The sequence below is a fragment of the Solea senegalensis genome, linkage group LG7 (genome assembly GCF_019176455.1).
Source record: "Solea senegalensis isolate Sse05_10M linkage group LG7, IFAPA_SoseM_1, whole genome shotgun sequence".
Lineage (NCBI taxonomy): Eukaryota > Metazoa > Chordata > Actinopteri > Pleuronectiformes > Soleidae > Solea > Solea senegalensis.
In genome coordinates, this window is record NC_058027.1 from 21,888,441 (window position 1) to 21,911,242 (window position 22,802).

Genomic DNA, 22,802 nt, shown 5'->3' on the forward strand with positions numbered 1-22,802 from the left:
CACCATCTCGTCTTAGAGCTCTGCAGAAAGCTTCTTCAACCTTATTGCTTTGTTTTTGCACTGACTCACAATGTCAGCTGTAACATGGCATATAGTAGAGTAAATTAGAGTCATTTGAATTTACCACAGGTGGACTCTAGCCACGGTGTAGAAACACCTCTTTGATGTCACATCTGAATACTTTAATTGATTTGTTAGTCATTATGGTTTAATTAAAAAAAAATTTAATAAAAAGGCTGAAACATAAAACATCAAATGAATACTTTCTGAATACTTTCTAAATACACTTTACATACACCCCTGCCATTTTTTGTGCCTAAACTAAATAAATTCATATCAGCTCATAAACAGCGCACACATCTGCTTGTGATAAGGCCTTGCTACAAAGAAATGTGCTGAGACAATGTGTGTTGTAAACTCTCTATATGTCAGGCTGAAATTGGATACATGATTTAATTTAGATGAGACATTCATGCATGCCGGAAACACAAATGAGTGTCGGGATATATAGAATGTAAGGCAGATTCAAAGATGTGATTAGTTATCTGTGGTAAATCAATAATTTTTCCTGTGGTGCCGGGTTTGGTGCCTGATATTGAGGCAAAAAGAATTGAGGACTAATGAGGGTTTGTAGCTTCTTATCACTGCTATACAGAGACAGAGAAAATCTAGATGACTATACACAGATTTACACAATTTGGCGGATTAAATATGAAGGATTATGTGCCGTGATGTTTAAGTGTATTCTGTATATCATTAAAGCGAGAGAGTGAGAGGGACCCATACCTTCATCAGCCTCCTCTTCCTCAGTGGGCGAGGCCAGTTGTCCTCTTTCCTCATTGCTTCTCTCCGCCTCCCTCTGAAGACTCAACACCTCATACACGGCGTCACTCTGACCCACTCTGTCTGGTGCCTGCTGTGTATACACACACAAACACACAAACGCACATCATGTATTGTATGTCCAAACTAGAACTGCAACTAATCATTCGGTCCATAAAATGTCAGATTTAGTAATCGACTAATAATGGATTAATCGAGTAATTGTTTTAGCTCTGGTCCAAACACCTTAATTATGCTTTTACACAAAATATACTTTATGCAACATGTAACGTATACTTAAAGTGAGTCTCTTCATATTATTTGTTAGTGGGTTAAAACTGTGATCTAAACATAAAAACTAAATTTGCTAACAAAACACAGATTAAACTATTAAAAACATCTTTAGCAGATACTTTGACTAATTTGACTAGTTTATTTTGCACATAGTGCTTAATTTATTAGACCACCTGTGATAAAAACGAGAAAACCTTTCAAAACGTGTTTACAAAAAAAAAAGTTATTGTTATGTATTTGGCAAATAAACTGAATTTCTCTATTCAGGAATGCGAGTACATAATTATTATTATCCACATATCCATTATTTGACATCTTAATCGAGAAATAATAACATGCTTTACTATTTTTCAGTATTTAACAGTACATTTGAACAGTACATTTGAACAGTACATTATAACTATTATTTACAATAATAGTTATATTTTAGCATTAAAAATATCACTTTGGTTAAAGAGCTTCTACAGACTGATGTATTAACAATTACAAAACATAAAAAAAAAATATTTTGATAATTACCAGTGCTGTTCATTTACGGCAGCTGTGGCTTTTCTAATGTTCTAATAAATTTGTTCAGCACTGTATATAAAAAGATCAAGTTTTGTCAGTTCTTGTCTTTGACATTCTTTTAGACATTGTTATTTTTCTCAGTCATATTTTATAACATGTCATTAAAGGAAGGACAGAAAAAAAATTAATAGAAAATCTATACATTTGCAACAATGTGCTGCTGAACAATAGCGCTACAGGGAACAACTTTAAACGTAGCTCCAACGTGAAGAATCTCCACTCCCATATTATGCCCAGGACATGAAGTTGCTCCAGCTCCAGTGAGAATACTTTCAGGTGTCACTATAAGATTAGCAGTTGGGGTGAGTCTCAACAAAGTGATAAGCCTGACCATCACCAGACCTGACAAAGTACGACTGACTGAGCTCATTGTCTCATCAGATGACAGATAACAAGAGGAAAGACGCAGGTATTTAGAAATAGCAGAAGAGCTCCACCATCAGAGGCAGAGAGGCTGCGTCAGCCAAACCTAAGAGGGGTGGAAGGAGTTTAATAGGTCAACTCTACGCTCACGTTTTTTTGTAGAACTGGGGTTTTTGAAGGAACCTCTGTGTATTTCTTTTTAATATTTGATTTATCCCAGCTTACTTTACAAATAACTAATTTATGAATGAACAAAAAGATTAGATTAGACACACTGTGGAAGAAAAAACACCATAACATCCAAAGAGACAGAGACCTATTATTTTAGACAGGGGTTAGTATTCCTTAGTGAGCATAAAACTTAAATTAATTCTAATTCATTCAGCAAAAAGATCTATGTCTATTGTAAAGGGAAAAGCACAAGTACTGGTTAACTACTGAGTACATAAGGCATAAAAGCTTAAAACTACTACTTCTGCTTTCTTTATACCTAACAAACTGCACAGGAGAACTCCAACAGCAGACTTGACCTTGGGTGTCATAAGCAACTGATGTTTATTTCTGCTCTATTCAATTACTGTAGTGCTGTAGCCTCTCTTCTCCACCTGCAAGAACAGATCAATGAGCTGCATTGATCTGCCCCCTCCCAGCGCATCTAATGACTTACTCCAGTCAGTGATGAGAGCACAAATTGAGAGAGAATATCAAGTCTAAGCTATTTTTAGAGAAAATCCAAGGAGGTTAGGTAACACATTTGCTTTGGTATGGCCTTTGCCAATGAATTGTTAATACTGCAGGATGAATTATTAACCCAAATAAAACTGTGACAGAAAATTGGGCCATTGACAGAGACTCTTTTACTGTGGATTTATAATAATATAACAGAAACAATATATACATGTTTTTTATGTTTAATGACATTAAGAACATGTCTCACTAGAGCACACATGTACCACAAATTACTCTAGTAACAGTTGCAACATCACCAAGTGTTTTTTGGACTGATTTTGGACGACATACTAACCTATGACTTTTTTTACTGATTTTGGACAACATACTAAATTATGACATTTTACTTAGTAGCAAATTGCTTGGATTTTTTTTCACAAAAAGTCAACTTTCTGACTTTTAATTAGAAATTTTTCAAAAACTGTACAATAAAAATGTCTAATATTAAGCATGCTAGTAGTCTTAGATGTCTCAAACATAACCCAGTCAGTCACTTCCAGACAGTTTTGCAAAAAAAATAAAGTTTTATTTCAAATTTCTTTGGACAAAAAATGTCAATGCTGGACTTTTAACTTGAAATTTCTCACAAAATGTACAGTTAGTTTTGTTATGTCTTTATACACTTGCTCAGTATGTAGATAGGTCTTTGAAACTTGTAAATGTATTTTCCTATTTTTCCCAGTGAAAATGTCTTTTATCTGTAACGGTAATTCCAGACGGTCAAACTTCATGTCAATGCTCATTTTTTATTTAAACGTTATCGTTAAAAATTAAACATTTACTTTTTCAATTGATGCTGGTCACGGACAGACAAATGTTGACACATAATAATGGCAATACTAACAGATGCACAATGTCATCATTCAGTTTATTGAAACTAAAAAAAAAAAAAGTAACAAGCATATAATGATGTGACTTGAGCGAACAGAGGTACAGATATAATAATGCATTTGAAAAGGTCACTTTTTTATTATAAAACCCCAAAGACAAATTCTGTGAAAGCCCTCACACATACACATACACACACTCACAGACACACATCCAAGGCCTCTTACCTTTGCACCAGCCAGATGTTTTTTTGCACTCACCCATTCACTCTTCAGGTTGGCAACAATGTTCGGCCATGATGAGGGAAGTCAGCTGTTGTCATTGTCATGACTCATGTGTGTCAACAAACACATTATGACACAAACAAACAAACCCTGAACATCCACAAATACAGTGTGGTCCACATCCAACTTCATACAAAGACAGGTTTATTTTATTTTGACTTTTTTCACTGATTTTGGACGACATACTAACCTATGACTTTTTTGACTGATTTTGGACCAATTTACTAATCATGACTTAGACTGATTTTACCGTATAATTAAACATATGACTTTTTGACAGAATTCTGAATGCATATACTAACCTATGACTTTTTTTTCACTGATTTTGGATCTACATACTAACCTATGAGTTTTTTTTCACTGATTTTGGACCTATTATACTAACTCTATGACTTTTGACTGATTTTGGACTTACTTACTAATTTGGTATGACTTTTTAGACTGATTTCTGACTTACATACTAACATATGACTTTTGACCTGACCTACATACTAACCTATGACTTTTCACTGATTTGACGCATACTAACTCTATGACTTTTTTTGACTGATTTTTGATGACATAGTAACCTATGACTTTTTCTTATACTGATTTTGGACGCATATACTAACCTATGACTTATTTGGACAGATTTTGACAACATACCAACTCTTATGACTTTTTGGACTGATTTTGACCTACATACTAACATATGACTTTTTTTATTGATTTTGACTTACATACTAACTCTATGACTTTTTGGACTGATTTTGACAACATACCAACCTATGACTTTTTAATTTGATTTTGACGACATAACATATGACTTTTTCACTGATTTGGACGCATATACTAACCTATGACTTTTTTTCTTTACTGATTTTGACTCCACATACTAACCTATGACTTTTTGGATCGATTTTGAATCTACATAGTAACCTAAGTGACTTTTTCATACTCATTTTGGACTCATACAACCAAGTGACTTATTTGACAGATTTGACTCATAATAAACTTTCCATGACTTTTAGACTGATTTTGACGACATACTAACATATGAATTTTTTTCTTACTCGGATTTTTGACGCATATAGTAACCTATGACTTTTTGACTGATTTTGTCACATACTAACACATGACTTTTTGACAGATTTTGGACGACATACTCAACCGAAGACTTTTCACTGATTTTGGACAACATACTTCAACCTATGAGTTTTTTCACTGATTTTGGACCTATTATTACCAGTTCCTATGACTTTTTTCACTGATTTTGGACTCCACATACTAAATCCTATATGAGTTTTTTTGACTGATTTTGGACGACATACTAACCTATGACTTTTTTGACAGATTTTTAACGACATACTATTCTATAACTATTTTGACAGATTTTTGACGACATACTATTCTATGACTATTTTTGGTGATTTCTGACCACATACTAACCTATGACTTTTTTGACTGATTTTGGACGACATACTAACCTATGACTTTTTTCACTGATTTTGGACGACATACTAACCTATGACTTTTTGGACTGATTTTGGACGACATACTAACCTATGACTTTTTTTACTGATTTTGGACAACATACTAAATTATGACATTTTACTTAGTAGCAAATTGCTTGGATTTTTTTTCACAAAAAGTCAACTTTCTGACTTTTAATTAGAAATTTTTCAAAAACTGTACAATAAAAATGTCTAATATTAAGCATGCTAGTAGTCTTAGATGTCTCAAACATAACCCAGTCAGTCACTTCCAGACAGTTTTGCAAAAAAAATAAAGTTTTATTTCAAATTTCTTTGGACAAAAAATGTCAATGCTGGACTTTTAACTTGAAATTTCTCACAAAATGTACAGTTAGTTTTGTTATGTCTTTATACACTTGCTCAGTATGTAGATAGGTCTTTGAAACTTGTAAATGTATTTTCCTATTTTTCCCAGTGAAAATGTCTTTTATCTGTAACGGTAATTCCAGACGGTCAAACTTCATGTCAATGCTCATTTTTTATTTAAACGTTATCGTTAAAAATTAAACATTTACTTTTTCAATTGATGCTGGTCACGGACAGACAAATGTTGACACATAATAATGGCAATACTAACAGATGCACAATGTCATCATTCAGTTTATTGAAACTAAAAAAAAAAAAAGTAACAAGCATATAATGATGTGACTTGAGCGAACAGAGGTACAGATATAATAATGCATTTGAAAAGGTCACTTTTTTATTATAAAACCCCAAAGACAAATTCTGTGAAAGCCCTCACACATACACATACACACACTCACAGACACACATCCAAGGCCTCTTACCTTTGCACCAGCCAGATGTTTTTTTGCACTCACCCATTCACTCTTCAGGTTGGCAACAATGTTCGGCCATGATGAGGGAAGTCAGCTGTTGTCATTGTCATGACTCATGTGTGTCAACAAACACATTATGACACAAACAAACAAACCCTGAACATCCACAAATACAGTGTGGTCCACATCCAACTTCATACAAAGACAGGTTTATTTTATTTTTTAATATTCCTCAAAGCATCAGAACTTTCAATTGTTTCATGTCTGAAGATGATTAAAATAACATGATGATCTGTATTGTTGCTGGAAACCTTGTGTGTAAAAGATGAAGCCTTATCATCATTATCATTACTCATCAAATAGAATCAAGCCTCGGACCTGATTTTCAGAGAAAACACTTTTTCACCAATACTCAACAAGTGCAGTTTGACTCTAACGCTAAACTTGAGTGAAACACAGAAAAACTTTACTCACAGACCAAGAAGCACAGAGGGTTGTCAGCTTTTTGGTCCAGTATATATAACCATCAATATACATATAAAAAAAAAGGGTTTTGTTCGATGTTAACTACTGAGCATGAGACTCATCTGAGACAAGTGTGTCTTTGCTCTTTGGTGAGAAATTAATCTCTAAAATCAGGAATCGAAAATGAGCTGAACTCTGATAAGTTTTCAGGACACCGCGACCTGCGAAGGCGCAGCGCGAGGAGTTAACTCCGCTCTGAATGCTGAGATAACTCTTGCTTGTCTACTGCTGCACATGGAGAAACGAAATGATGTCCAACGGGGACAGAGGGAGGAACAGAGGGCGAGAGGACGACAGACGGAAAACACCCGAGGACGATGTCTCGGACGGCGTTGAAGCACTAACATGAGGAAAAAGCGTGGGGGGGGAAAAAAAGAAAAGTGGCTCTGAAATCATCTCCATCCTTTTTTTTCTGCACGAGGGACACAGAGACGCTCAACGTTGTCTGTGACGCGGGGGCGGAGTCATCACTGCCGAACCTCCACGTAGTTGGCGGGGAAAAGGCCGTAGGAGCCTCTGCACACACCTCGCCACCAGCCTTCGTCGATCATCTCGATGTTGGTGATGATGTCGTCTGGGTCAAAGGAGATCTCGTCGTCGCCAGCTGAAACAGGAAGTGAGTGATTAGCAAAAAGAGGAAGCTGCTGTGGATTGATGTGATCCCACATTTCTAAATATTTCTGGTAATAAACTGGGTAAAAACATTTAGGTTAAAGTGATCAGATAAATTTGTTCAAAGTTTCAGCATTAACCCCCATACTGGAGCTGAGAATCACAGGGCGACTCACTGTATGATGATAAAATATCAATATTTGTCCTGGCGTATTGATTATCGCATTGCACATGGAAGGATGACGATATATCGCCAAATCAATAGGTATCCCCTACTTACGTTATGTAGCCATTTGGGTAAATAGCATCATGTGCGACACTAGTGTGACACAGAGTATGTCACCAATAAATTCCACAGAGAAGAAAAACAACACAGAAAATAAGGGCATCAATAGAGACGGCACCCTAACGGAAAAGTGCCTAAAAACGGTAAGTAGGTGGCTAAACACTCCTCGACCCGCCTCCCTTAAAGCCATGTTTGCTCTTTTGTGATTGGTCATTGATCCTGATGATGTCACATTTGTGTCAGTTAAAATGTTGGCGTCACTTCGTTCGTTCACCGCGTCGCTCACCTGCTTGGTAGTCGTAGAGCGCCACCGCCGTCACCCCAAGGTCCTCACCGTACTCATACTGCTGCTCTTCTGCAGGAGAGGAAAAAGAATGTGTTACTTTGGAACAACTCTTCCTGATGAAAGATCATGTTGGGCATGATGATGGTCACTGTTAATTCACAGCGACTGCAAAGAATCCCCAGGACAGTACATGATCATGAAAGTCCTGTAGCGTGAACTAGGCTTCAACACCAAACATTTTCACCAAACTGCTCTAAACGACGCAGATAAGGTGACGGCTTAACCTGTGGCAGCAGCGGGTTCCTCAGGTGTCTGGTAGAGATCCTCCTGTGGCGGCTCGTACCGACTCTGCGGTTCCTCGTACAGCTGCTCTCCGTTCTCTGCAGCAGCGTTGAACGTCGCTTCCTCTGTGACCTAACGAGACAAATCGATAATCTGATGTCAACTAAACTGACTCTCACAAGACAATAATGCTTGTGTCATATACTTGTTTGACTGTCCTATGATATCAGTCAGTCCTGTGAAGGACACAAGGGCAAAAAGTGGGAACATTTTTATTTCAATGTCTCTTTTCTTCCTTGGGCTGACCGATGTGGCTCAAAATATACAGATTTTACTTTCCTGATTAACGAAGCACAGTTGTACAGACATCAAAAACAACAAAAAGTCTATCCTGTCAAAATATAGAAAGCTGCACAATAATGTCAACATTTACAATATCTGCAACATCACTTCGAGTCTCCTGGTGCCACTTTTGATCGGATCTCACTTTCCTGTGTGCAAATAAACACGGCTGCCATTTCGGTATGTGAGAATGTTTTTTTTCAGTCCAACACTACAGACGTGTCTGATGTTAATCTGTATTGGCTCGAATTACAAGTAAAGGGAGATAAGCAACTGGAGGAGATGAGGGAATCAAAGCACTACTTGCTATTTTAACCACTGAGAACATCAGCTGTCTTAAATGAGTCCTGGGGACAGATTTCAGTCACACATGTAAAAGAATCAAACCCCCAATCAAGGACATGACAGCTGCCAACACATCTGCATTATCACTCATAAGCCCCGCCCCATCCATGTTAACAGATGAGACATGGATCAAAGTAAAGATAATTAAAGCACAGGTCAAATAAATGTTTGAAAACATAATAGTTTTAGGTAGTTCTTATGACACTGATACAACCAAGTGTTACTGTGTCTGATCAGAATGGTTTCTATCTCTCTATAAATGTAAATACATAGTGGTCCAACAGGTCAGAGGCTTTGAACTTGGCAGGTGACATAGTGAGGGAACCAGTGTGTTCAGCGCCAACTTTACCATTGTTTGGATAAGATAATGCAAGAGATAAGTAGAAATGTCATAGACATATTGCTAAATGAGCCACTACTGCCCCCACAAAGGAATGTATGGTATGGAACTTATGGAACAGATACTGCAGTTCAATATGACAGTGTGAGGCTCACATGATGTTGGACAGGTGGTGTTGGGCTGGGAGCGGGACTGGGACTGGCAGCAGGGGCGGGAGATGGAGCCTTGGGCGTTTCTTCAATCTTACGCCGCGCCTCCTCCTGCTCCTGCTTCTCCTTGGCCTGTCGACGCGCTCGCTCTTCCTCCGCCCTCTTCCTGTCCTCCTCCTCTTTCTGCTTGGAGATGTTCTCGAAGCGGGCCTTGATGCTTCCTGTGCTGCTGCCGGCTGCAAATCAGGAAGTGACGTCACGTTACGTGATGCCAAACGTTTGCATTCAAACACATCGGCAGCTGATGAAAACTCACCAGCCTCCACAGGTTTGGTTTTCTGGTAAGATGAGGTCGGCTTCTCCACGTCTTCAAATGTCCCCGCACTCTGTCCACAAGACAGACAAAGACATGAGACAGGGCCTGCGCGGCGGAAGAACTACACACACTAACACAAGCACACTCACCTTATCCATCCTGTCATTCTGGACACCAAACTTTCCTCCAAACCCTTTAGAATAATCTAGTGACAAAGGAGATAAATCAAGGTCACATCCTGTCTCTTAAATGATTCAACCACAGTCGGCACCGTCACACCTGAGACCAGGACTAATGGAGTTCATTGATTTGCTTTCAATCCATCACACTTGATGTGAAATGTCTGGTCTGCAGGTTCAGATGAAGCGGACTGTTTCTTTTTTTTCACAGGAAAACTACGGAGCCATGACAGACTGACAAGCTCATGCAAAATATATATAAAAAAGAAAGAAAAATGATGCACAAAAAGTGACAAGATAATCTTAACATCGGGGACAAGCGGCCATGTTGGCTCAGTCGCAGCCCTGGAGGTCTACTACTGCCGTGTCTGTGGGGCTGCAGCTGGAGGTCACAGTAAAATGACCACATGACATCATGCACAAAATAAAGTCATAAGCAAAATGAGCAGCCTCAGTGCAGCAGTGACAGAAGGGAAGGGGCCAAAAAGAGGGCGGTTCATTCCAATAAAGTGCTGGTGATAGAATTAAAAATAGGTCAAATAAATGAATAATAAATAATGCTAAGGCATTAAAACCTGTCCGACCTGAGCAGCACAGATAAACAATGAGATATATGACACGGTCAAATCATTTGCCTTTTCCTAAGGAAAATCTGCATTTTCAGCTTGCAGGGGAAATGTAGCTGCTCGTCTACTGTTGCCCCGTTTGGTAACTGACCTGGGGACACATTTTAGCTTTAAATTGCCACTTTATCAACCTTTCATGTGGCATCAAATATCTTTTAAAAAAACATTAATTAGTAATAAAATATAATACTGGTGATAATGTACATTTTAGTCAATAAATCCCATGAAAAAGCCAAAACCAACAATGTACTATGTGTCCACAAGTCCTCAACTAATGTGCTATTCCCCTTGTTTAAATAACAACACTCCCCACCTTTTTGTAAAAAAGTATTTAAAAAGTTTTCCCCTGAAGTTGTGTGCCGTTTAAGATTTATGTCTTCAGCAGGACAAAAGTGTTTGAGGCTGAGAGGGACGGACAGGGGAAGGACAAGTGACAGATATATAAAAACGGACAGGGTAAAACAGGAACAGAAAGGCATAATAGGTTTGGGTGTTCTCATGGGGTTTTCTTTGATAATTAGACTGGAATACACCAGTCTCATTGTTTGCCCACACTGTTCATGTTCATCAGTTAGTGCTACAGAGGTGGGAGGGTCTGTAACAGACCAGGAGGGACGTGTCTGTCAGGAAAGGAAGCTGTGTCCATCACTTATTTAAAAACAAACAAAAAAAAAAAGGGCTTTGTCCAGAAAATAAGCTCAGATGGGAAGGGTAGGTATGCGTCGAAAGGGGGAAGCGGGTCAGGAGAGGAGGGAATGGGTGTTGAGTTCAGGGAAGGTGGGATCTGGTGAGTTTATGTGCCTTTCTGGGACTCGTGCTTGGCCAGGCTCTCCTTGTGCTCAAAGCCGAGGGCACACTGGTCCTGCCTCTCCGCCTGAACCCCATACTGCCCTCCAAACCCACGCTTATAGTCTGCAATACAACACAACACATACATATACATATATATGGACAGACACCAACACACATTACAAACATACATTAAAGTAGGGGTGTAACTGTACATGAACCAGATCAAAATGAGGCATCAAATTATATTAAATTATATCAAACGAATATAGAATAAAGGAAAAGACAAGACAACGGTCACACTCACTAATGCTGAAAACAGGAAAGGTAATAATTTTGCAGTGGAAAGGTAATAATTGTATTTGTTTTTGTAATTGTAAAAACTGTATTTTCTGTGTACGGTTACACCCCTCATTGAAAGACAAACATATAGAGACAATGACACACACAGCGACACTTCAAGGGCTCAGAGACAGGTTTAGTGAAATGACAGAGATCCATTAATGTCTTAAAGCAGGGGGGGGAAAAAAACACGTTAATTCTAATTCTACTAATTAGGTGCGAGTTTCTCACTGATACTGACTGTGTGAGTATCAGTGGTCCCATTTTACAGAATACCAAAATGCAGATAAAAACAATTTGACTGTTGGAAATGTTTGTTGTTGTTATGCATATCTATTTTTAGACTTGAATTCACCCTCTGACAGCCATTCAAAAGAAAAGAGGATAAAAAGATATTGCAGTTTGGCTTCACTTTGAAGATGTGAAGACTACTACCACTCATTGCTGTCAGTCACTGTTCTGACTGGATAAAACATTCACTTAATTCCCAAACTGAACTTCTTTGTGCCACATCCTGTTATTCTTCCATACAGACCTGAAGGAATTTCTAGTTTAAAGCTGAAGTGTGCAACTTCAAATGTCTGCTACGTTCAAGCCTTTGCCATTTGAAAACGTCTTCATTTCAAGGTTTGGTAAACATTTTTCAACATTTGCTGACATTTCACAGACCAAACAAGCACTCGGTTAAACAAGAAACTAATCAACGGATGAATAGATTATGAAAATAATCTTTAGCTGCTGAACATTTGCTAGTGGTACAATTTGCCATGTGTGGTGGTGAAGAATGAATATTTAGATCTCTTGCATCTGGTAACATCCCTGAAATATCCCTGTCAGATGCTGAAATTAATCTGAGCACTTTCATTAAACTGATGCACAGAATAACTATGATGCCATCAGGAGTCAAAGGGAACAAAGGCCCTTATTTCAATGTGTTCTGTGAGAGACTCAGTTCTGGATGTTTCACTTCCCCCTTTTAAAACCGCAGACTGAGGAAGTCATCAACCTTTGAAAGACGAAATCAAAGCCACCAGTTAAACCACATCAGAGCTGAAGTGTGGCGCTGAGAGTAAATAAATGTTACACAGTGAAAAACTCACAATGGGCTCTTTGTGTGTACAATGATTTCCTTCAAAAAAAAAAAGGAAAACATTTTTTTTGCACTTGGTAGGAAACACTGCCGTTTGTTGTGAGATTTTCAACAAAGTGAAAACAGGGAAGCAGTGAACACATTGGCTTTTTTTAAAAAAATTCATGTTACATTTACAGAGTGATTGATTCTGATGTTTGGATGTTGCCAACTTTGCAAAAAATGTCTTTGCACGCTTTGCGCTCAAATTTCTCGTCTATTTTTTTCAGAGAAGATCTGATGATGATATTGACAATGTACTGGGCAACATGACATAAAACAGACACCTTTATAGTGCAGTAGTTTTACTGTCCTGGCTGAATCTGAATACATGAAAAATATAAATGAGTCTACAACAACAACAGGAAATCCCAGTGTAGGTTATAATTATTATATGAGGGCCAGATTCCTTCTCTCTCACTAAAGCAAAAAGGCAGCAGGTTAGGCTTAGGTTCGAGAAGCGACATGACCAACGATCATACTTGTTTAACAAAGGAGAAAATTATTATGTTTATACCTAAATGTCATCGTAAATAAAGCAATTTATTTGTGTATTTTACCAGAGTATTTGTTTACAATAATCAGTCAAAATCAACAGGGAAGAGCAGAGAAAGTTTGCGACACAGACGTGCGCCCATGTACTCACTCTAACCCTACTTCTGACGTTTGAGTATAATTCAATGAACGGCTGATTTTTAACAGGCCATTTTTAATCAGCCTGTCTCAAATTTGAAAGGACAAGCCAAGCTGGCACACACACGCCAGAAGAAAAATTGGGAACATGAAATCATAAACATATTGATACTGTGGAAAGTCAGGGAACCCAATGCGGCCAGTGTGAACACCCACTCACAGCAGTTCTGCTACGTGGCGCGCGCACACAGCGAATTCAGTGTGAACCAGGTGTAAAAATGTGTACTTTTAGGGCATTAAACTGTACCAGCGTACTTCGTGTTCCTGGTACACAAAATACGCACATTAACCAAGTCCCAGAGGCATCTCCTGTACTCTCTTGTTAAATTACTTAGCTCTACTTGCTCACTTGGAACATGGCGATGTTACACATTAACAAACTGTGCTGTGGTTACGTTATGACCACATAAATATGAGCTCAGAACCTGAACTTTGAGGGAAGTATCTCACAACAAATTCAACCAAAGAAGAAGCCGTGGTCACTTCTTCATCGTGTGTGACAGATAAACATTGGTGTTAATGTTTTAAAGAAATGTACACACCTGAGTGCGTCATAATTTTTCTTTACCTTTTGTCATGTCACACAGATTTAATCAAAGTCTAATCAAAATACTGATTCACAGGCAGCACACACGTCTGGTCAAACGCAACCTCATAGGACCAAAACAGATCCAGTACCTTTCTGAGACTCATGGAGCTGCAGTTTCTCCTGATGGTCCCATCCCAGTGCTGATTTATCCTGTCTGTCCGTCTGCACGCCAAACTTGCCGCCAAAGCCTTTTACATAGTCTGCAGAAAAAAAACACACACAAACACATCATGACATCATTAACACACTCATTAATCCATTCTGATACCCGTTTTTTCCTTCATCGCTTACATTGTCTGTGAAATCACAGTTCATGTAGTGTTTTATAGAAGCACTACAGCTAACAATAATATAGTCATTTCTCTGGTCATTTTAGAACAATGTGTCAGCTACCTCGCTGAAGATCATAAGCAATGAAAGAGTGCAACTTCATTCAAGAGGGGGAGAATGGAAGCAGACTCTGGTTCTGGCACTTTGAGGAACTCCACATCCAGTGTGGATGGAGAGAGATGAGCAACTTGATTCCCTGAAACTGACGCTCCTTTTAGTGATGTAGAGGAAAAGTTGTGGGACAAATCTGTGTGGTGTTTGACAGGTAGATAATGCAGTGAACTGACATTTGTGTCTCTTTGTAACCTACTCACTCTCCAAACCAAAGACTGTAGAGAAAATCAGCAATTTAATATCATGGCACAGGAGTTATTGATCCTGTGCCATGATGCCATTTAATGACTTTACTCACTGACATCTGAAGAGCACGGAATTTACAAACATTGAAATAAATGTTATCTCTCCTCTGGTTCTAACTCTTATCAGAACATGCAATAACATGATATGATAGCATGAGTACACTGCTAGAAATATGCATATGTTTTGTGTCTAACGGTCTCCAGTTCTAATTTATTCTAATGTTAAATTGATTTATTTTGTGCCTGTAACTGCTGTGACACCTGAATTACCATAATGAGCTTCATTAGAGGAACTTCTTATCTTATATACAAACATAGACAGTAAACTCAGCCCACGGTCACCTTCACCGTCAATGGCAGCCCATATCTACAGGCTGCCTGTTCTTGGCCTAGCAGTAAAGGCTGTGCAGGTGTGTCAGACAGGAAGCTGCAAGTTCTTTCACACTCAAATAATCAACACACACACACACACACACAGTTTTAATGGTTAGATTTCAAAAATATTATCAATATGACTTGGCCCATATGTTACATACGGGATAATAAGCAGTAAGATGATTAATAGTGTGGTTTGCTGTAGAGGAAAGTGCACATTTACCTCTGTGAATATTTGTATATTATTAAAGGTTTGTTGATTTTTATGTATTATGCAGCACTAGTAGTAATTAAGTATTAACCGAGATACTGCCTCAGACATGTATAATATAGATTTATTGTTGTGTTTTATAATCTATTTAATTCTCACATTTTGAATATTATTTTATTAATCCTTCCCCCATAGTTTAGGTCAGAGTCAGAAATTGTGATATTTGTGTTACTGTCAAGCAAAAATAAAATGTGTAAAGAAATAATAGATAGCAGAATGTTGTAAACTGTTCAGAATCATGAGGGTAAAAATCTATAAAAAAAAAAAATGTGCCATGTACCTTTCTGTGACTCGTGCCTCTCTGTTTTTCCCTGGTACTCGAAGCCCACAGCACTTTTGTCCACCTTGTCCATCTCAACACCAAACTTGCCGCCAAAGCCTTTGGAGTAATCTGCCAATGAGAAGAAGCGAAGGGGGAGAAGAGATCAGGAAAAAAAAGAGATGAAGAGTTAATGAAATCTAATGTAACGATAAATTGTCTTTATTTATACAGCAGTGTTCTGGTCTTGATACAGCATTGTGCAGCGCTTTTTCCATCACACATCTATCACACCCATTCCCATTCACAAACATAAATAAAAATTGATATGTCCAACTTCAGCTGGGTAATGGTGTGGGAACTAATGCAGGAAATGTTACACACATCACACATGCAGCTGAGGTGAAAGCAAAGTTTACAGACGCAAACAAAGGCAGAGGAATGAAGGAAGAGGAAGAAAGACAAAATAACATGACTGCGTCAGGACCTGTGTAAAGATGTTCCCACTGTCTCAGTATAGGCTGTCTGTAGGTGTGTTAGTGTTCAACTGGTTCTTTGCAGGTTAATGGCAATGTTGTGTAGCAGGATGCCTCGACAAACCTTTCTGGGACTCGTGTTTCTCAGTTTTGCCCTGGTAATCGAAGCCCACTGCACTCTGGTCGACACGATCTGTCTGCACTCCATATCGCCCCCCAAACCCACTGGAGTAGTCTAAACAGCAAAGCAGGGAAGGGCAAGGGTCAAAGTCAGGGTGAAGCAGTTTGGAAACAATTGGTCCTGGAGTAACCCATTTCCAACTCCATCAATACTTATTATGATGAATAAAACAGTTAAAACAATGCCGTCATCATCGTCATCAATCCTGATGAAGTGTTTAACGCTCAATGCAGGGGTGGACGTCCTGAATTTGTCTTTATATTTTGTCTTTATTATTTATCTGTCACCAGGACATGTTAAAGACCACCTCCTCAGCTGACAGCAATGAATTGAAAGTATTTTTACACTTCTCATTTCTCATTTCCACAATATTTAAGCAAAAGTGCAGGCTTTTTGAAGTGTGGTTGTATGAGGTACTGACACAGACAAGTCTGTCGTCAGTGTGCACAACCTTTGTGATGCCGTGCACAAAGGTCCCGCATTAGACATGCAGGCACTCAGAGAAAGGATTTAACAAAAGACTTTGATATCTGATATCTTAAGAATATGTTTCCTGCTTTATCTTACTGTCAGACAGGCTTTTCCTGAAGTTTGAATCATTTTGTAAACCATTCACTCTGCATCAGTTTATGAAGGAAATTGGTGACTTTTCTGTCATGGCACACAGGAGATGTTGATCCACTAATATCCATCCCTAAGTTCAAATGTGTTAGTTGGTGACTTCTGGATTTCAAATTATTTTGTTCAGATTTAGCCCAGTGATACAAATTCACCAAAAAAGCCCATCAAGCATTGTCATAATGTGCTAACTTTAATTTGCAGCTTAACATGTACATGTAAGGTCATTGGGTGAGCCTTTTGATGAGTGGCTAAATTCAGAATTGGGAACCTTTTCTAGGTATAGAAAACTTTCAAAACTTTTCCAAGAATTTTATGACCATGGGAACCCCAAAAAAGTACAAACCTGACTCTGACAATTACATATTAAACTGTAACTACTAAAACAAAAGATCAGCACCAATAAACATGTTCCAAGCATTTGTGTCTGTGCAGCATAATCTGATCATGGAGCACACATGGAACAGCTGGTAACCAGCTACACACTCACACTGCTAGTGTCTCCTGCAAAACATCTGGAAACATAAAAGGCTGGTAAAGTGAAGCTCAGGTGGAAAAAGCAACAAGTCCTGACATTACCTTTTTGCGAGGCATGTTTCTCGGTTTTTCCAGCATACTCGAACCCAAGTGCAGACTGGAATGAGACAAGAAAGAACATTATTATTCAACTGATCTGTCTGTGCATGTTTTACTACCGTCACAGCTATAAACAATGACAGCTTAAAAACAAAAAAACAACAGCTTATATGTTTGATCCATTTAAGAACAGGTTAAATAATGTAGACTGGTTTTAAGTTATGTGTTCATCAAGGGTGGCTTGATTTCAGCTTAAGTGTCTATTTTAAGATATGGTGTTTGGTCACCATATCTTAAAATAGTGTAGATTTTATTTGTTAAGTGGTTAAAATGTGTTTTTTCTGATAGCAGCCATGTTTGCAATAAGAGCAAGTATCCCTTTCTCAAACTGGTTCCAGGCGCAAGCAGCATGCACAGCACAGTCAGCTCCAGATATGTGTACCTCATACAAAAACATTACCTTCACTTTCAGATAACACACTTTGATTCTTACATTGGCCGTCAGGAAGAATATACTTTTGAACTGGATAAATGACAAAGGAACATCTACATCAACATTGGCATTTCTGGACCTGTCAGATGGGATTAGAATGGGATGGATGGTCCTACAACATGAAAACATGAAGCCTTCACGTCATAATCAATATGAACGCTTTCTGAAAGAGGCTCAATGCAGTTGAGTTTTTTTTTGTTTCAGCTCACAGCAACAGGAAATACCTGGTCAACGCGGTCTGACTGCACGCCATATTTTCCTCCAAAGCCCTTGGATGTGTCCGTCTGGGAGCAGTGCTTCGACAACTTGCTCTGGTATTCGTGACCTACAGCAGACTGGAGAAGAAAAACTTTTTTAACGCCATGTTTACTGTTTGTTTGGGATTTTTGTGAGGAGTCATGAAAAGATCTGCACAGCCAAAGGTCTCAGTCACCCACATAGGACTCACACAGTGTTGGGGGATCTCTAGGTAGCTGACAATTCTGATGCGATTCATATTTGACTAATGATGCATTTTATTGCATCACAATTTCTCTTTGAATACTGAGTGTGTTTAAAGGTACATAAATCTGATGTGCTTAAATTACTTCATTAACACAAATTAAACCAGGAGAAGAAGAAGCAGCATTGTTTAATACAGAACTAATTCAGGCTAGTTGCTAGCTGGTAAAGAATTAAAATCTTGACAAAACAAACAGAGCTCAGAGGACATATATAGATATTGTAGGATCAATCATCTGGTTGACACAATGATCATTTTGGGCTTTGAAAACATAAAACTATGCATATGACAAAAACCTTTACATCTTAATCCACCTGTGTCAGTCCAGTGTCTCTCACCTTGTCCATGCGGTCCTGCTGGACTCCGAACCTTCCTCCATATCCATGCGAAGCCTTGGGCATGGTCTCCAACTCCTTTTGCTTCAAGCTGGTGTGCTCGGTTGAAACCGTCTCACGCAGCCGGTGGATACTTAAACAAGGGAGGGGAGACACATGATGAATTATTCCTTAACATTAATATTAAATAATATTAATATAGGAAAGAACAAAAACAGCCAAATTTCTCACTCTATGTGCTCCTGGTGTCCCGAACCAGAAACCGTCTTGGCCCCCCAGCGCTGCTCCTTCTCTGACACGTCATTCTAGAAATCCAGGATAAGAAATAGCAGTGAGGAGCAATGAAGGATAGAGCAAGAGGAGGAGGAGGAGAGAAGAGGAGTCGGTGAACATAGGGTACCTCAAAGTCAGGGTCAGTCTCCCAGTCGTCTCCACCGTCATCAACGTCCACCTTGATCGACTGTCCTGCTGCTGCCTTCCACATCTTCAGTGAGCCTGAACTGAAAAACAAAAAAATGTTTAAACTAAATCTCTATTCACAGAAGCACTTAAGCACTTTTTTGTAGCTATGTGAGGTCAATGCTGACTGTACTGAGCAAGCCCCCTGCATAGAAAATGAAACACATATGCTTGCTCTCTCAAATGGCAACTCAAGGAAGATATAACATACAGATATTATCCATTTAACTAAAGGCTCTCCTTAAAAAAATATTTGTCAGCTTAAGTCTAGGGCTGCAACTAATTCATCAATCATCAATTCATCAGTTGATTATTTTCTCAATTAGTCAATTATTTATTTAGTTTAAAAAAAGTTGAAAAATGTTTTCTGAAAGCTCAAAATTATGTTTATGTCATATTTTGTTTTGTCCACAAAGCAAAATAGTTCTAGTCACTCTCCCACACCAATGTCCACAAAGACAATCTGTCTATTTAGCGGAAATAACAACTTAATTGCCACCATGACGACACTGAAGGGGTTAGAGAAGTCAAAATAAATGTTTCTCTTGTCCCAGAAGGCACCTCATCATTAAGACAAACACAATATAAACAACAGGAAACAAACCCCATGTTGAAATGTGACTTTTTAGCCAAATCCTTTATGTCTTCTCTAACTGACCCAGTGATTTTATTACGATAACATCACTGCATCTCAGGAAGGCATCACAGAGGTGGGGTTTTGTGAACAACAGAGTCTCCGATTTGTGAACCTTCAGATCAACTGGCCAAACCACAGCAGAAGAACAGGGACTGAACTTCAGACATTCGTTACATTTAGTGCTGCTGCACAACTAATCTTCCAAACTGTTCAAATCTAGTGTTGGCAACTTCAGAACCTTTAGGTGGAGAGAAAATCAGCTATTTTACAACAGCTATTGATCCACTGCTGCCTACATCAGTAAGTTTAAACATGTCTCTTTATGACTTCAGTGATTGAAATCCTCCATTTGTTTTTATTTAAGTGACTAAAGACAGAAAGGGCAGCAGTAGACAGGGATATTTATCTTGGTGCAATTCAGAGGCCTGTGATAAACATCAAACAGTAGTAGTATCTGCCCTTTCTACATAGTTATATTTATAAACTCTTGAAAAAGCAACTCAAATATTTAGAGAATGTAAATAATTGTTGATTGTGGACATTCGAGCACATCATCATTTCCAGGTGTGGAAAACGCCGATCAACATTTTTCAACATGTTCTGACATTTTTACGGACTAAACAAGTATCCGGTCAATCTAGAAAATAACCTACAGGTTCATGGAATAAGAAAATAATTATTAGTTGCAGCCTACTAGGGACACAGATCAGTGAGTAATCATCCATACACTCAAAACCAGAGAACAACTACTAAAGTGACAGAAGTGGCACATAATGTGGTCTTCAGCTGCTGTTGTCAAGGTTCAACATGCTCTGCATACCTTAGCAGTAATGATTGATTACTACTGTTGCCTGTTATCATACTGAACCAGTCAAGTAACTCTTGTCTGATTTTGGTGATCAACAAGACATTTCTGCTGCTAGAACAGCTGACCATTGGATTTTTTCCCCTTTTTGGACCATTCTCTGTAAACCGTAGATTGAGTTGTGTGTGAAAATCTCAGTAGCTCAGTTTCTGAAATACTCCGAATAGCACCAACAACAAAGTCAAATCAGAATCACTTAGATCACCTCTCCATCCCATTCTGATGCTCGGTTTCAACTTCAGTAGGTCGCAGTCATCGTGTCTATGTGCCTTAATGATTGACTAGATCTTTGCATTTACAGTAAGTCGATGCCACTTCAGACCAAATGTCTTATCTTTGATTGCAGCACCGAGGCAGACGCGGTTGAGTTAAAACACAGTGTTATAGTTTGTGTGCCTTGATTTTCGATAATACGACATAGATTGGGGACCAAACAAAAAGCTTTCTGTACCAGTCCCAAATCCTGACTCAGCACATTGACTGAGAATTAGCTCAGTATTAGCAGGGGACGTGGCTCAGACCAGGAAGCAGCAGCGAGTCCCAACTTTCAGCAGGACAGCAAAACACAGCCACCACACCCATCGACACTACAAACATTAGAACATATAATAGAACATAATGAATTGTCTGACTGAGCACACACATATGAACCTGAGCACACACCTGTGAACCTGAGCACGACATAAAGTCCGTTAACAAGGATCAGTTAGCACGGTCCACTACCCCTAAATTATCCACCGTATTTCCGTGTGGAAAATACACTGGATAGTTCGCAGCGAACATTTATATCGGTGGAGTTTTTCATGAAGCGTGTGAATAACGAGTTCTAATTTTAATCAAAGTACACGTCAACGCATCACGGTCTCCCTGTGGTATTTAATGACCGCACGCCACTGCTGTGTCAGCGGACCCACTTACAGGATTTCGGGTCAGACTGGCTCTGAACAGGACCAACACCCTGTTAACGAACGTGCCACCGCTGAGGGATTTCTACAACATCATCATCATAAAAAAGACATATGAAAAAACATGTTTCAATATCAAGCTAAAATAGCAGCTCTGCTTATTTTTTGTCCCAGTTTTCCATTTAGCTAGCACGCTAAAGCTAACATCCCTGCCTCTGGAATAAGTGAGTCAGTGAGAGCCATTTTACTTCCGACTCCACGCTCACAGTGTCACACAGAACTCACCGTCCACGACAAACGAAGCTTCGACTTGGGAATAAATGTATTTGGTCCTCGGCCCGGTCGACGTGCTCCGCTCCCGGATCGACTGTTGATGGGTAAGAACCAGAAATGTCTCAGTCCACGGCAGTGCACTTCCGGCTCTCCCACTATCCCTGTCTTTTTTTCCCCTTAAAAACTTTATTCAGCTTTCATAATACTTACAATGTTTTTTTTTTGTTTTTTTAAAGAGACGGCGAACAAAATCGTTTAATTGGTTCATTTAATTTACAAACTATGGTGAAAAATGCGAGTTTCTCTCCGACCATTTTATGAATATGAAACTGTCCATGCAAAAGATTTCTCTACATCTTTTCTACATCCAATAATTTGCCAGTTTTCAGTTAAGTCACAGAGGATCCTAGAATCTGGGGGGCCCAGGCAAAGACTCTTAAGTGGGGCCCTTCACCATCCCTCCAGTCCCCACCCTCATCACCTGTACACACCAAGCCCTCAAAAGAATGCTTATCAAACTTCATTAACATTTATTATACTGTATATTTTTTAAAAACATGAATACATGTAAAACTATACACACATTTTAAATATTCTTTAAATCACACACACACAAATAAAAAGCCAACATGAGTCTTTCCAGACTCATGTTGGACCTCAGTAAAGTCTTCATAAGCTTCACACCAGCAGTAGGCTTCATTACTGCCACTCGCAGGTCAGTGTAGGACATGGCTCATGTTGGTCAGTGTGTTTTGAGCTTCATGGTTTTTACTGAAAATATACTCAAAAATGAAAGATGGCAACAACTAAAACCTCTTGATAACTAATAACCAATAATGGTTTCCATTACTTTTACAAAGCATTTAGGTCTTTTA

The 22,802-nt window shown here is 38.7% G+C and overlaps 1 protein-coding gene and 1 long non-coding RNA gene across 4 annotated transcripts in view; both read right to left on the reverse strand.

Annotated features, from left to right (window-relative positions):
- LOC122772569 overlaps positions 1-916 on the reverse strand; it is a 34,986-nt gene extending 34,070 nt beyond the window's left edge. Inside the window, exon 1 of the long non-coding RNA XR_006360785.1 lies at positions 787-916. This is a non-coding gene — a long non-coding RNA (uncharacterized LOC122772569). The remainder of the gene's footprint in view (positions 1-786) is intronic.
- Positions 917-5,986: 5,070 nt separating this feature from the next.
- On the reverse strand, positions 5,987-22,101 carry LOC122772557 (src substrate protein p85-like). 3 transcript variants are annotated; one of them, XM_044030726.1, is made up of 16 exons: positions 21,940-22,101; positions 19,189-19,283; positions 19,020-19,093; positions 18,792-18,921; positions 18,176-18,286; positions 17,462-17,516; positions 16,208-16,318; positions 15,629-15,739; positions 14,103-14,213; positions 11,273-11,383; positions 9,816-9,871; positions 9,667-9,736; positions 9,357-9,586; positions 8,177-8,306; positions 7,893-7,961; positions 5,987-7,312 (listed from the first exon to the last, which is right to left on the reverse strand). In XM_044030726.1, the coding sequence occupies exons 2-16, from the start codon at positions 19,270-19,272 to the stop codon at positions 7,176-7,178; spliced, it is 1,590 nt and encodes a 529-aa protein (XP_043886661.1). In that variant the 5' UTR covers positions 19,273-19,283; positions 21,940-22,101; the 3' UTR covers positions 5,987-7,175. The 3 variants fall into 3 exon arrangements, with proteins under 3 accessions (XP_043886661.1, XP_043886659.1, XP_043886662.1); XM_044030724.1 differs by having other exon boundaries at positions 19,189-19,288; XM_044030727.1 differs by lacking the exon at positions 11,273-11,383 and having other exon boundaries at positions 19,189-19,288; positions 21,940-22,099.
- Between the last annotated feature and the right edge of the window lie 701 nt (positions 22,102-22,802).

Excerpts from the sequence above, each read along its gene's own strand:
- LOC122772557 (XM_044030726.1), bottom strand. The coding sequence starts at position 19,272 with ATGTGGAAGGCAGCAGCAGGACAGTCGATCAAGGTGGACGTTGATGAC. Across the intron at positions 15,740-16,207 it reads GAAACACGAGTCCCAGAAAG|ATTACTCCAAAGGCTTTGGC; the intron begins GTTTGTCGAGGC and ends TCTCATTGGCAG. Across the intron at positions 14,214-15,628 it reads GAGGCACGAGTCACAGAAAG|ACTATGTAAAAGGCTTTGGC; the intron begins GTACATGGCACA and ends TTTTTTCTGCAG.